Raw genomic sequence first — 16387 nt, 5'->3', positions numbered from 1 at the left:
GGGGGGGTTGGGGAGAAGCAGAACTTCTATCTTTTTGTTTAATCTATTCAAAACGAAAAAACTAAGTTGGTATTCTGTTTGTACTTTCTTACCAGCATCTTGAATGTACTGAAAAAAACCTGTTCTCAGGTCATCAGAACTTTGTTCTGTCTTACAGGTTGTGGGTCTAACAGCAGCAGGTGATACCGGGAGAACGTACTGTTCAGGACTTGGTGTGCCCAATCCCAACTTTTTTCTCAGGTATTCTTGGACGAGTTCATTTAAGAGCATTAAACAATTCAGGTTTTCCTGACCCCAGAAAACCTAGAAAGAAAACTTTATTAGCCATGGAAAGGTATAAAAAGAAACCTACGGCTCAATCTGGAAGTTATCTAAACAGCATTTATTCACATTGATTATATATTTTATTTGGCAGCATCAGATCCATAGTTCATGAGAAATGTTAAAAGCAAAGAGATAACTTCCTCCGGCTCGTGTTCACGGCACAGTATTGCTATTGTTTTCAGTCCTGCTTAATATCAACACAGATAAAGTATCCCATGAATTAAATGAAACACATCACTATTATCTTGAAGGCAACTAAGATGCCCCCTGTGAAAATTAAACAAGCAGTTTTATGAAGCGTATTTTACATATGTTTTACTTCTTGTGGAGTGTGGTTTTTGTAGATAATTCATAATTACAAGCTGTTCTTTAGCTACATTTGCAAAGTTTCTTGAAAGAGCTTGGATTCAAACAAGTCAGTGCTGCATTACACTAAAGAATACCTTTCATGCACACTTTAAAGCATATAGAACGGGAAATTGTTGAAACTCAAAAAAAAATAAAAATATGACCTATGTTATTGCGACACAAGGGGAGCAAGAGGGTGATTTAGGTCTCCTCTGGCGGCACAAACTCAACTCTTGCAAACTGCTTTGAAAATGTGCCTCCTTATGTTATGTTGTTGGAAGGTTGTCCCACGTTGCCACCCACAGCACTTGGACACAGCCCTTCACGTTTTTGTTTTTTTTCAATTGCCACAACACTTCCACTTCTGTCTGTACTGTGCCATTTATTAGCATTATCGTGGCTCTACAAGGGGGTTTTGGGTTTCTCATATCATCTTGAATATGTTAATGTAATTGCAAAAGTAATTTTACCCTTAAAAAAAAAAAATATGCAGCTTTCATTAATAATAACATCTTGTGATTCTGCCATTTTCGTTGTTCAGGCATTTCCTGTGATACTACAACAGCACCCTGTCCCTCCATGCCAATTGTGTTCCTGCATTGTCACCTGTCACTACCAATTGTGTTCCTGCGTTGTCACCCTGTCACTACCAATTGTGTTCCAGCATTGGCACTCTGTCACTACCATTTGTGTTCCTTCGTTGTCACCCTGTCACTACTAATTGTATTCCAGCGTTGTCACCCTGTCACTGAGTTTCCGATGGAGACTAGCAGTTTCAACACACAATACACAGGCATTATCCACTGTTATCATAATAAGGACACATGCTGCTTCAGAAGTGCTGCTGGTCTTTGAATAAATTAGTTTGTGGTAAAATATACACCTATGTAGGGCCAGGCCAAGGGGTAGGTAGAAGAGACAGCCTCCTTAGGCTCTTCAGGAGGAGGTGGATGCAAAAAGGACAGGGCCTGCAACCAAATGATGCTGCATAGCTTGAAGGGGGCACTTTGGCCTTTCTGTCTTAGGTGCTTGTCCTGGCAGTGCTTGTACTACCGATAAAATCAGCATATCCAGATCAATGCCAGCAACAAAAGGATCTGCACACATAGGTCAATATTTGTAATTGAGACTACACATTTGGGTCACTCTGCAGTTATAAAAAGGAGGAGATAACTTTTGAGCATCAACAATATCAGTCAGTAGGACTGGTTATCAGTCAACACAAACTGAGTAAAAGTGCTCCTTTACATTTTAGGAACACAAAGGAATTATTTTAATACTTTCTAGTTACTACAATTGTGTTTCTTCACAATTATTCACAGTAAGTTTAAACATTGGTGTTTCATTTCGGAACATACTGACCTGAAGTACTCCACATCTCACATCAATGAGAATTTTCGGAGATGACCGGGAGAGGCCTGGGTTCCCACTATGTTTGCACCAGTTGGCATCCAGATTTATAGAACCAGAAACTGGACCTATGAGATTCCTGCTTCTGTCCTTCAGGCTTGTTTTTAGAAGAAAATCACTTACATTCAGCATAAATGATGCCGCAGAGATTGAATCTATAAAAAAAGAGAAACATACAAGGTTTTATTGGTAATTCAGAAGACTCTAATGTAGTTATGCTGCATATACAGCAATACATATAATGCTCTTTTAGGTTGTTGTTGGGGTTTTTTTTTTTAAACAGCTAAGCAATGCAGCAAACGTTACAAAATCCAGTGTTGGCAGCACATAGGAGAGTGGGACCATGGCGCTCACACACACAAAGCAGTAGCCCAGTCCTTCAGCTGTCTGACATGCCCCCCAGAATCAGGATATCATTTTGAGCAGTAAACATATTCATGGGATCAGGGGACTAATGGACAAAAGTCAAATCACATGGGGTTTTTGAAGTCAACCCCTGGTCTACCACAATGCTCCCTGCATCTAACCCCCCCCAAAAAAAAAGATTCTCCATATACTGCTACTTAATGTGTTTTGCAGAGGGATGGCAAAGATATTGCTGAGTATTCAGCTCCCCCACAGTCCCTCCCTGCACAATGACTTAGTGAATTCTGCAGAAGAAGGATACAATATGAAACGGCAGCATGGAGCTAGAGCAAGGGCTCATTCACACTTTGCAATGTGCACTGCAGCACATGGCGATTTACATTTTTAAATGCGCAGCTGCTCGTTGCATCAGCCCATCCATTCATGTGTCCTCTACAAGAGTACACGCTACAAAAAAAATTAGCTCACCCTTTTTTTCTCTATGCACATCAACAAAGCGCATTTGTGTTTCCACATGAATGTGTTATAATGTGCTAAAAGGTCAGATGCATTGCATACTTTGTGGGTGTGTGTTGGAGGCCCACCAGAGATAAATATGAACACACCCCAAAGCTGCCCTAAATAACAGAGAATGAAAAGATACATCTTTTTTGAGGGCACAACTCCTTCACGTTGTTAGGTCACAAGTTGTTGACTCAATCAATGGACCCCTGCCATTAAGATGAAACCTAAAACAAGTTGGACAGGCACCACTGATGGAGATGACAAGGAGCAAAGGGAGTTGGGCTCATCAGTATTATCTGTTCAGTTATCTGATAAAACCAGAGATCAAGGCAACACCCTCATTTCAGAGACTCACTATACATCTTTAATGGAGATTTAATGTAGGCTACCAGTTTTACTGCAAAGAGGAGTGAGGGACAAATAGAATAAATTAGTTACCAATACTCTTCAACCTCATTAAGATTTGCCTGAAAATTCAGTTCAGTAACATAGCAATTTATAATATACATAATCGCTAGATATCTGTATCTGTATGCACCAGTTAATACATATGCTGAACTTGCAAGCAATCTGTTTTTTAGGCTGGTCATGGGGGACTGGATCAGGGAAATGTTGCTCCATGTCAAAGGGGCATTTTGTTCTATCCATGGGTATGGAATATGCCAAACAGCCCCCTGCTTTTAAAAATGTTATTTCTAGCTTTTCCCAGCAGATCTCCTCTTATTGCAATACATGAATGAGGGATGGATCACTTCAGTACATCAGGCAGACCCTCTGACGGGAAAAAGAAACACACAAAGTGTGAGTTTCTGCCGCCTCAAATGATAGAATAGCTAAAGGTCTATATTGTGATGTTTATCAAAGGAAAATCAAAGAAGAGCCAGGTGGCCAAGAAGACGGCGGGGCACAGGAATTGAACTGTAGCAGTATATTAACATAACACTGAGTGGCATTCAATACATGTTTTGGTATATTCTGAAACAAACCAAAATTACATGAAAAATATAGCAAATTATAATTTAAGTGACAATTCTTAGCTATTTTAATTGAATAGTATGACCAAGGGAGCCTATTTCTATCTAAAATATATAATAGAGAAAAGTGGATAGCCCCTTTTTGGGGACAATAATTCTAGTGTTCAATACAATGTTTCAGAATGTGAGATTCAACAAATTATATTTAACACAACTATCTCCTACTCTCTGTCTACCTCATGACCAGCTCTTTCTTTAATGATTGCTCTCCCATGATTCCCATCCCTGCTCAAATAGCAGAGAGCTCTGCATTCATAGTGTTGTTAGGCTTCTAATGTTTCTGGGAACTAATAGAGTTAAAGATTTTTTTAATAGCTGGCACCAGCCAAAGTGGTCACAGACTTCAGTTCTTATGTTTGGGTGTACTGATATACAGTTATGGGAAGCCAGAGGTCCGAGACATGGGACGTCCAGTAGCTGCGGGAAGTGCCTTGTGTGCCAGGGGCTAAAGGGACTCGGAATTGTCTAATATCTGCATTTCACAGTAACTACTGACCTCAAAGGCAATCTCATTGTACTGCCCCCTAGGACCAGGAAGTATTTGCAACTGCACAGTTCCTTACACCTTAATAGAAATAGAACTAAGCACATAATCTATGTAGCTGATTCCCTAAATTATTTCTAAATTGAGTCATACGTTGGATGGTCATGAGCTAATTATGTTGAAACAAGAAGCAATCTGCTCCCCACATTATATATTACTGTAATCACCCAAACCCATATTATCTTTTCACTAACTACATCACTTGGTGTGTGCACTACCCAGACTCAGTCACATTGTTAATAAGTTCATATCCTATTCCAAACCACTAGAGTTAAGATATTAAGATCACAGGCCGGAGGGATTAAAACAGCCGACAATCTGCATAGCCAACACTAATTTGTCTCAGGCTGGGCATAAACCAGGGGATCTCCCAACAAAAATTATAGTCAGTAGCGACATTCTACAAAGAGGCAAGGTGAGAGCTTTGTATTCAGCTGCTACTGTCCACACCTTCCTGCAGCAACAAAAACAAAGAAAGCACATTTTGTGCTTATTTAATTGTTCCTTATGATCACCCAGACAGGGACTGATGGGATTCTGAGTTGGTGGCGTGACGCATCAGATGTGAAATGTCAATGCAGCCTATTTACTTAATTTTACTTGCAACACAACCTGAATTTTGATAGCAAATCTGATATAAGGCACATCACTTGCATCAGGATGTGTACGGCCAGCTTTAAATAATCAATGACTGTGGAAGACTGACGGATAAAACTTTAAAGGGAATGCATAGTGATTTGCACACATTTTCTTTATGTTTATTGTGGTCAGGATTAAAATAATAAAAACTTTTTTGAAAAATGTTTTAGTTAGGAAAATATTAAATATTGTATATTAATATAATGTAGTCTTCTATCCAGGAAGGACGCGGAGCTCTTGTCTTCTTTTCACACCATTAACATGATTTTTTTTTCCAGGTGAGCTGAAAGAAGCCCATTGTTTAAAGAACCATTAAGCAGGAAGGGGCTTCCTCCAAGTAAGCCTGCTCTGTGTAATCACTGCTACATAACTGTATGTCCCATAGTTGGTAGCTTAAAAAGTTTTTTAGGGACCACACTATGATGAGGCAGTGTGGTATCACATGTATTTTCAAATGTATACAATAAAAACCTGACATTTTTAAACAGTTTAATTAGGTTTTTTGTGCTGACTAGCTGGCAAGTGTGCTGGGGATTTTTTTCCATTGCTTTGTATATTGCCCTGCCCACGTTCATCTTTTCTTTTTGCTAGTTTTATTGATCGAAGTGGCTGCTATTCTTGCTTTGTTTACAGGACTGGAACGGGCCATCAAGGCAGTGACTTCTGTATCTAACTGCTGATCTGAGGTTTCTATCAGGCAAACAAAGCAATAAAGCAACCCACTCTTTAGCAGTTTTTAAAATATCACATAGTGTTTTGGGAACCTTCTGTTAAATGTTTAATTATAAAACAAAAATTGTATTTAGATACCGGAAAAAAAGACAGAAAGCAATAGTTAATAAACCTATAAATAATAACCTTAAAAACACATTCCAAAACCACAATAGTTACCCTTTAATCTCCCTTGTCTACTTGATAACAAAGATGCTGTCAGCGGTGGTCCCATTCTCCTGATAAGCATTACCCAGAACAGATTTAAATCATTGCTTTATTTGAACTAGATGTTCATGCATTTCCCCGGACGGTAACTGAATTTTATGGTGTCATATATAGAACTGCACAGACCTTTATAATATCAGTTTAGCCACTGACCTCATGAAATCAGATCACTTGGAAAAATATGTTAAGAAAGTGGCCTGAGGGACACAGGCACCATACAGATGGTTCAGGTTTCCAGAATTATAACAAAAGCCATACAAGAAATATAGAAATCATAACTGAGCCGTAGAATGTAAAGACTTATTAAGCTATGACTGGTGCTGTGGGTGTGGCCTATTTGTAATTCTATAATGTCTGGCCCAGTGATCATTGCGACGACCAAGACAGTCTAAAGGAAGTATTGAAGTCGGGAGGGTAACATCTGACATTGCATGCCTAATGAGTGAACCTGTATAACTCAGGGACCAACATTTCAGGCACAAACTTCTTAATTACATACTGTAGGTAGGAAAGACTTTATATTTGCAAAGCAGGCCTACTTATCTTTTTAAGTTCTATGTAAATTAAGCTACTTGCCATTTTATACAAGAGCAATGACTTTAAAAAGTATCTAAAGACAAAACTTGTTTTCTTTTGGGGGGGGAGAGAGTGATTAAAACCTCTACAGACAGCAATAAAAACTTAGCAGAGTCAAATCAAAGCCTTTCACACACAATTTTTTTTTTAAATTGGCATTGCATAAACTTTTATGATTTGCTTGTACACGTAGTTTTGCATTTGCTGCCACTTTCTCTTCGAATGATGAATACTTTGATAAAACAGAGGATGTTTGTTTCTTGCAAATGCTCAGAAAATAAGTCTGACATCTCAAAAAAGCTGGCAAACATAGTAAGACTTTGCTTGGCAAACATAGCAGAAGAGAAGTATCACCCCAGCCCTAATTTAAAATGTGACTATTAAAACTATGGCGCATATTTCTAAAACAGCAAAGGGAGTAATCAGTCGAAACTTTAATATACTGTAATAAAATATAAGTTACATGTAATTTAAAAAGACACAATGCCCACAAATGTAACAGGGGAATTTACCCTAATTTACTACCAATGTAACTGAACCTTATCCTGACCACCAATGTAAAGAAGAATTTACCCTGACCACCAGTGTAAGAAGGGGATTTTCACTGACCACCGATACAATGGTGGAATTTTCCCTGATCACAAATGTACAAGTGGCATTTATATTGATCATCAATTGATCAGGGGTATTTACGCTGCCCAACACTGAGCAGGAGTATTTACATTGCCCACCAAACAGGTGCGGCTGTCTGAATACAGTAACAGGCACCAGAGATTCCTTCATCTGTGCTGTTTAATGTGGATGGATGGAGGAATCAATTGATTTTTTTCTGGTTCAGCTCACAGGCTGAACAAAAGGAATCTAGCCATATATAGTTAGTCTTACTTTGAAAAGTCAACAGAACACAAATATATTCCTGAAACTCTGAGATTCTCAGAACTGCTACACTTCAACAGGACAAGAGTTCCAATGCAACATTAGATAAGCCCTCTCCCCCGCGCCAGTTGGATTGGATACATGTGGTACACTGTTTACATGTCAGTGAAACCCCAAGTGAAGTCTATTTTGCACAGATTTGTGATCCCTGATACATGAGACCTGTTATATCAGGCATAAAAGCATTGTTTGGCATGAGCGCTTCTCTTCCCAAACTACAAGCGCTCCCAGAGGCAAAATTATTCAAACACAATAAAAAAAAAAAAAAAGATCACTTGAAACAGAGACAATGAATAAAATTGCATTTTCCATAAAAATGCAACTTTATGCCAAAATTAAAAGCCAATTCCATTTAAATCAGCAGCTCTGGATATAAACGATTAAACTCCGACTTGCATAGCCATCTTGCCAAGGAGCACAAAAAAGCTTAGAGCAAGTGTTACAACTTCATGATTCCTTTAAATCAGGGCTTAAGTTTTATCTGCCCAGACCCAAACCATTGCAGCAAATCAGCTATGCTTATTAATTGGAAGAATAATTATTTTACGTTATTTTAAGATATTTTATTAAAAACCTGTTTTACTGTGGCAGTAAAGCAATGATATAAGAAAAATACAAATGAATAACATTATTATTGCAAAAAAACATTATGGGTTCAACGAGATTACATTTAGAGTCAAGATATTATTTTTGGCAACTACTGTGAACTACAGAGAAAGTGTCATACTACTCTTGAAGTGTAATACATACTCTAGGACTCCTCGGGTAGCCTGCCCTCATGGTGTGCTGGCAGCAGAGATGGACATTGCAAGTATCTGTATAATAGCAGCAGATGTGGAGACTGTCAATGCCAGGAATAGTACTATTATGTTACCAATTAAAGGTTTGTAAATAGGGCTGCATTACTTATAACCTGTCACTGACAGGTCCTCCCCATCATAACATACTGTGGAGCCATATGATTTGTAATAATACACATTGACTCTAGTTAAGCTATTTCCATCTTCTGAAACGTTCAGAATCTGAGCCCATAAAAATGCAGCCCAATCTGTTTCCCAATTCGAGCACTGCCCAATCTCTGCAGCCTCATCTACATGCAGTGTAGCAAAGCAGAGAATCATGTCACAAGAAGCTGCACCCTTTGTTAGGAGGTTGCAAATTCTGACTTGAGCCAAGAAATTAAGACTTTGCTTTCTCCTTCATCTCTCTTGTACCATCAAAATGGAAGACATCCCTATAGATCAACAGAGGGCATGGACATTACTCCGTTCAAGCTGGCACTTTCAAAAAAATGACCAAGTTGAGGGGCTTCTGGAATACTCGAGGGGAGATATGGAGGTGTGTGCAGGTATCATTAGGTGTCGGTGTTTTATCTATATTACTTGCCTACACCACACAAAATATTAAAAGCTGCATTAAAAGGTGTGCTTCTAATGTTAGCACTCTTAGATATTAGTGATTTTACTCAGTGCATGAAACTCTTTTCATGAAACCTAACACAGTTGTGTTTTATGCCAAAACATAACTGCTATGCTCACATATCTATTATAATTAAGATATAAAATATCACAAGATGAAAACTGGAAAGTTTGAAGGGAAAAGTAATACAACCAGAAAGCAGACATATTAAGCAGTTAAATCCTAACTGCATATAAAGCATCCTGTTCAGCTAATGGTTAACTCTTTCGTCTACCAGTGAATATCAAAGATATACCCATTAAATGGGACACTTAGACTTTTTAATTTAATTTATCAATATCCAACTTGCATTACAGTTTTGTGCTTCGGAGATTGTATGTAAGACAACGGATATCAGCATTTAACAGTTACTGCCATGGCCATTAAGTTTCATGGGCAACATGCCATCATGCACAACATTCAATCTTGGCTGCAGTCTGCAGAGAAAGGACTGAACAATTTATTTACAAAAATAACATTTTATAAACCAGTAACCTGAAGGAAAATAATCTCTCTGCTGTTCTTTCCTTTCCCTCTGTTTACTTTGGAAAGGCTGCTTAACAGAGACATTGACGATTACGAACCCTTACGCCAATGTACTAGGAAACCTCAGGATGCAGGTTGCTTATAGCAGGCTCTAATCACATGGTTAGACCCGGTAAAAGCGGAATGGATTTAGACACCATAGTATGAGGTCAGGCATGAAGGCCTGACTGCAAAGCTTGTTTGTTTTTGTAATCCTCAAAGCCAAATTGCACAGGAAAAGGTGCAATCAACTTATCCCATAAACACACACTGACTGATCAGATCCTTGAACGAACCCTCTTCCATTGTTCAAAAATTCATTCAAAAATTTCCAAACTGCATGGTCACTAGTGACATAGGTCTCCATGCACTTTTTATGCACCAAACCTGGGCCATTTACTGTACATTTGCCCATGTGTATTAACCTTATAGAGACATGTCACCCCATTTCACCCCCACTACTAAACACAGGCAGGGAATCTGTATTAGGTTTGCCTATAGATGCACTGCCTGCAGCAGCAATTTATGATTCCTATACAGAGAAATATCAGGTTCTCAATTCAACCAGAAAATCAAGTCGTCGGAGTGTTTCTGCTGGAAGTACAAAAATCGAATAGAATAGGCACAAAGAGCAACTGCATAGTAAACAATCACTATGGGCTTACTATGCGGTGACTTCCAATACCAATCTTGTAAGACTTCCATCAGAAACAGCAGGGGGTAGAGAGCAGCAAACGGTGCTGAAGCCTCATGTTCTGACACTGGAAGAAGTGATGATATTTTGCCTGAATTGCAGGTGTAATATCTTTGCTTAGAACTTTCAAACTGCTGCAGCATTTCTGTAAATATACCTAACATTGATTAACATTCTACCTTTTGAATTAAGAGTAGGATGTGGGGACAGGGTCTCTTAAACCTAGGAACTAGTCATAAACCACTTTCAATTTGCCTGAACATACCAAATAAATAATAAAAAGACAAAGTATCAGTGGATGCTCTGTTTGTATATGATATAGCCCTGCTGCTTAAAATCTGGTATACTCACACCTGCTAAACTGCATATATAACCAAATAGCTGATTACAGTATTATGTTTCCAGCTCCCATAACTAAATATATGTGTAATAGATAGATTGTATATAGTACTGTTTCCAGCCTGATGAAGGGCTGATGTAAGCCTGAAGTTGTAGCAATTTCTCTTTCTCTCTCTGATTAATTTGAGTGTACTTTACGGAAAATATAGAGTTGATAAAAAGTACAGCAATTATTATATAACTACATTTTATTCTACAGGGTCTCCACTTTCAGAAAAATAAATATAATGTTTTGAAGGTTTTAGGTCGTCTTCACACTTAAAACATGCATTTTAAAATGGACACTTGGACACACCCTCTTTCACAAAAAATCTAATCAACATGCAGGTCTGCATGCAGGTATGAAATCATCCTACATTGATTAGTTAAACAAACATATTTAGCTTTCACTTACAATTTCTATTTTTCCACTTCCTGGTATTTCTAGGCATTAGTGATGTAGCCCATACCCCGATTTTCGTTCGGAAATTGTCCACGAATGGTCTTTCGTACAATAATCGATCAGTTGATGGGACGCCAACAATTTTACTTTACTCTACTTCTGGCCGAATTTCCTTGGTCAGGCTGGAAAACTTTTTTTGAATCGTACAAAAATAGATGGATTAGTGGCGCAAACAATTGCAGCAAGAACACTGCACATGCGCAAACGAAAACGAAAATCTGTTTTGTCGATCAACGAAATTCGGTGAGTTAGTATTGCTAAAGTACGATTATCCAAATTGACATTGGTCTGTGCATGATGGGCTATTTGAACTAGAATCAAAATAGGGTTCTTGGCAGCAACAAAAATTCCCGATCGAAAATCTATAGGTGTATAACTAGCTTAAGACATGTATCCTGAGAAAGCTACATCAGAAGTGCATTGCTGGGAAATCTCATCTGTAAACTGCAAACCTTGCGAGTTCTCAGGGAAAGGCATTTGTTACCCCCGAGATGATGTGCACTGTCGAGTCACATAAGCCTGAAATCCAGAAGTAATAGAAGATGGATTCATCAGCTTTTAGTGAAAATGGCCACCATGAGAAGAATGGGGAGGAAAAGAAAAATAATGTATGCAAAAAATTAAAGGCCTGCAATTATCTTCAAGAATCTATTTGTGGAAGGAAGGACTGGAGAAAGACCTGAACAGGGCAATCATATTTAAACCCTCACTTATGTAAGGTTCATTGCAAGCTAACACTTGACAGGCTATTAACACAGTACCTATAAGCAATAAAGAATACTTCCTACTAAAGAAAAAAAATATATCCAATCCAATGCAGAAAAATTACCCTTGGTTTCTTTCGTTTCATTGTACGGGTGAATCAACATTAACCATTATTTTGAAAATCCATAATGCCGCATTTGCTTAATGCGGCAAAAGCTTTGATTCCCCTTTAATAATGGTGATAAACCTCACCATCCACCATTATGTTGTTGGTTCCAGAGCACAGATCATATTTGTTTTATGGAAAATTTGATTTCCAATTCTAGGCGTAAACAACAACTTTATATGAAAATATGGGCTTGTTGGATCACCTTTCGGACTACACCAGCTTATCTAGAGGTAATGGTGAATGATCTGGAAATGGATACTACTTGATGTCGGACAGGGTTTCCTTCTCCCCCTTTTTTTTCTTCTTTTTCTCTTTCTTTTCCCCGGTGTTCTAAATTAAGGTTATGTAAGCATATAAGGATTTCCTACATCAAGTTCAAATGATGGTTTGAGGAATTTTTTGTATGTTGTACATTAGGAAATGAGGATGATCGCAAACTGTGAGCTTAGCAAAAGGACCATACTTAATTGAAATATTGTAATTGTTTGATTCTAATGGTTATATGTTTTATTTCTGTTGTTTTTTTCTATTTTTGTAAGAAGCATACTGTGATATATTGTAAAAATTAATAAATACTTAATTTAAAAAAAAGAAAATTGTTAAATGACCTAGCAACGTGTAAGTTAACAGTATGGCTGATGAAACGTTGTTTTTCCTTTGCAGAACAGGTCTCAGTTGCAGGTATATCGATACCCACATCAGCAGCAGGAAATTAAAAAGATGAAAACACATGTTTAGGTCACTACTTCCAACACTCACAAGTGCTTGTTATCATTAAGGAGTGGTCTCATGTGGCAAGGGAAACTGGAAACTGTTCTATCATTTACAAATACTAGGCCATGGATGGCTGGCACTAGTATCATTTAGCCAGAACCTGTAAGGCCATTTTACAGAAATAAAAACACAGTGAAGTTTTTTTATGCAAAGACTGGATCCTAAATTGCATTTAGGTGACAGGCTCCCTTACAAAGAACTCCAGTGCAGTGATGTTAAACAGATGCCAAATATTGGTGAATTAATAGGCGCTTTAGCAGAAGGCTGTTACACTTGCCGCAGAAAGCTCATTGTATCACACATTTCCAACACTCACACAGCCTGGTCTGGAAACCTTTTTAATTCATCACAGGCAGTACAGGAATTAACTTTATTGGCTAGGATAAGGTCACAAGTGGGGCTGAGTTCTTGTAGTATACACTATATCAAAAGGCCTTAATTACCTATTTAAGCTTGGGCCAGAAATCTTGTTTTCTATCTAAACATGGTTCATGGGGAGTTCATGTCAGTGAATAAAGACAAAGATGTTAATCTGTTGATAGTCATTATGGCTGACCTGCAACACACAGGTACAGAGCCATATGCACTGGACTCTGATGAGAACAGTTGTATTCTAACATATCGCATTCCTACACAATCATACAAAAGGCTACTGAAGTAAAAATAGCAGTCAAGTTACACATTGTCTATTCAATCGTCTGTGGCCCGAGCAGCCATGCCAACCAGTAAAATGAACCTTTACTTAAAAATAAAAGAATTGATATCTTGTATGGAAACATCTAGAGATGTTAAATACCATCTCTGGACATATACAAACTCTTCCTGTCTCCCATCTCTCTGACCATACCTAATCTTATCCATTCCCCCAATTTGAAAAAAAAAAAATTCTACCAGTGTTTTCGCCTTATATCAATCCCCGGACCATTTACGGTCTCCTAGAGTCTGACAGACTCCACTTGATATCTAATAAGCGATCTCAAAACCCAGACAATGATATGGACATGTAAAGAAGGACCCTCCTCCTCTGCAGTGACCATAAATCTAGGTAAGTATTTTGAGCTTTTAGCTTAGGTTATTTTGCAACTAGCTCAGTAATTAGTTGGGAAGGGAGAGCTTGATGCCCTGAGAGAAGCTTTCATTGTGCATACACAGTACCCTAAAAAAATACTTTAAACTTTTGTCTTGAATACCACACAAAAAATAGCAGTACACTTCCTGACATGTGACTGTGTCTAGGTTGTTCTGTGGCATGATAGGTGTATATTCTCAGATTCAGATCATCCTAGCCACTGCAGCCTCCGACTGCTAGCCATGTGAGGGCTCTATTACTTTGCATATTTCTGTGAGTCTAGCACTGTGAACATGATTTCAGGTGATTATATGTGCATTAAATGTTATTTTTTATGCAAGGTATTTGTCTGTAAAAGCATTAATAGAGCAAAGGGCTATGATAGGGAAATGTGGCTGTGCTGGAAAATTGAAGTGGTAACATTTTCTAGGAGGTTCAATGTAAGGTAAGCGTGTAAAATACTTGATGTAAAATACTTGATCTGTGATTTTAAAAAAGAAAACAAAGAAAAAATAAATAAGAAAGTGCATTTACAATGACAGTGCCCACCAAGTATACACATCTGCAATACATAACATTTTTCCTACTGCAACAACCTTCTGCTCTATAGCATAGAAAGTGTACTACCCAAACAGCAACTCTTGAAAGTCTCCTCTAAAACAGAGATCTTATATAGAATCAGTTGTAAAACACATGTCCTTCAGACAAGTAGTATCAGTACAGAAGTATTACAGCATTCCACTGACTATATTGTTTGGAAGCAAATGCAACACACATGAACAATTTAACAAACTAACCAACACTACTGCAGCCCCACCACATACACACCCCCAGCCCAAAGAAATTCCCCATCCCTCCAAGTGGATCTGTGCTTTTAAGTGCGATTTTCTAAGCTGATGACAGGGTCTCTTTAAGATTGTAATATTACATCTATTTATTGTTCAGAAGTATGATGAACTTGGTCAGAAGTTTCCAAACAATTTTATCAGCTCCAAAATTCTGGAGCTATCTGTTGTGGTTCCTTACACTCCATACACTGCTGACTGCTCCTAGGCCATCAGTAGAGTACACATTCTTCCTGTCAGTATGTGGGTTCCCTTGAGCACTTATTATCATCGCTGTATTTTCCGTCAGATATTAAGGTTTGTAAATTGTACAAAATCCATACGCAAAGCCTGAACGTGTGAACAGGATTTGATCAATGTCTGCACCATTTGTAAACTCGGCATGAACACAGCATTTTTGAAGCTAGTTTATCAGTAGCCACTAAGAGAGAAGCTATAAACTAACAGTAGGGGACTGACCAGGATTAATAGTGGTACTCAACCCTAGGATTATATGGTGTCTTGTTTCATAGGTTTTAGGCCATCTGTTCCTCCCTCTACATTCTACGTTTTGCTCAACTATAAACGCACCTCCACCTCAGGGACCATAGAAAGGAATTAGAATTCTTCTGCTTCTCATTATCACAAGATTCAGTAACTCACTTCATTGTCAGGATAATCCTTTACTCTTTTTTTGTGTTGCACTTGCACAGAATGCCAAGATGACAAATACAATCCCAGATGTGTGCGAGCTGATGAGGTCTGCAACTTTCCTGGATTATTTGGTCTGCAGGACTTGGGTCAAGGTGTCAACGCTGACAGAGCCACTGATACCCGCATCCAGTATACACTTACTTTTGTTAGTAATTTGTTTCCCTGTCCCCATACTACACTTCCACCTTAATCCCTTTTGGCTATTTACATTACTTCGCTTGTCCTTTGGCTTTATCGACAGAGAATTCATTTCCTATTGTTTGAGTGCTGCAGAGTTTTGATTTCTTTGTAAAAGTTAAAAAGCCCTTTGGGATATTTTAAAGGGCTGTTTTCTGTTGCTTGTTATTGCAGGTAGTCAATTTTAATTTAATGTTTATTTCCCTATAGAATGCACACACCTTCTGTCACTTTAGAGGAGAAAGGGGACAATAGGAATAAAAATCAGCAGCCTGGGCTGGAGAAATTAAAGTGCAACTCCAGGTGGCAAGCAAGACTAGTGAACCACTAATGCCAAGATCCAGTGCAACTGCTAAAAAGAACAAAGCCTCTGAATGTATCCATTTAGGTGTATTAAAACCAAAAACATTTTATTTCTGGATAATGGAGGGAATGGTTAGGGCCCCTGATATTTTGTTTGCTGTGTCCCATTGGAGAGATTTCACCTCACTTCCTGACTGAGAAAGACACAACAGGAAATATCTCCAAATTCCCTCTTAAATAGTTGTCATTGATCAGGCGTCCCCTTTGGAAGATCACAACTCCTGTTTCTGTGACAAATCTAAAATTTTGAATTTCCTATTACTCTCTGTACCAGTCTGGTCCAGGACAAATGGAGAAGGTGAATCTCCTTAGCGCAGACTGCAATAAAAACCTAGCAGGGGTTTAACACTCCATCACACTACACAAGCCAATAAATACAATTCAGCTTAAGAGTGAGGAAGGGTTAGGCTGTAATAGCGGTCTAAACTTCCAATGGGAAGCACCCCCCCTCCCA

The 16387-nt window shown here is 38.4% G+C and overlaps 1 protein-coding gene across 5 annotated transcripts in view; it reads right to left on the bottom strand.

Annotated features, from left to right (window-relative positions):
• The window catches only part of VPS13B (vacuolar protein sorting 13 homolog B), a 761266-nt gene that overhangs the window by 147773 nt on the left and 597106 nt on the right, over positions 1–16387 (bottom strand). For all 5 annotated transcript variants that reach the window (XM_018559352.1, XM_018559343.1, XM_018559336.1 and 2 more), the window contains exons 36-37: positions 2035–2237; positions 93–303 (exon numbers count right to left, since the gene is read on the bottom strand). In XM_018559352.1, coding sequence (XP_018414854.1) covers positions 93–303; positions 2035–2237 — 414 coding nt within the window. The remainder of the gene's footprint in view (positions 1–92; positions 304–2034; positions 2238–16387) is intronic.

This window comes from Nanorana parkeri, unplaced genomic scaffold, assembly GCF_000935625.1.
Source record: "Nanorana parkeri isolate BGI_ZX_2015 unplaced genomic scaffold, ASM93562v1 scaffold16, whole genome shotgun sequence".
NCBI lineage: Eukaryota > Metazoa > Chordata > Amphibia > Anura > Dicroglossidae > Nanorana > Nanorana parkeri.
Note: the sequence above shows the minus strand (reverse complement) of the source record. Positions and strands in the feature narration are given on the sequence as shown.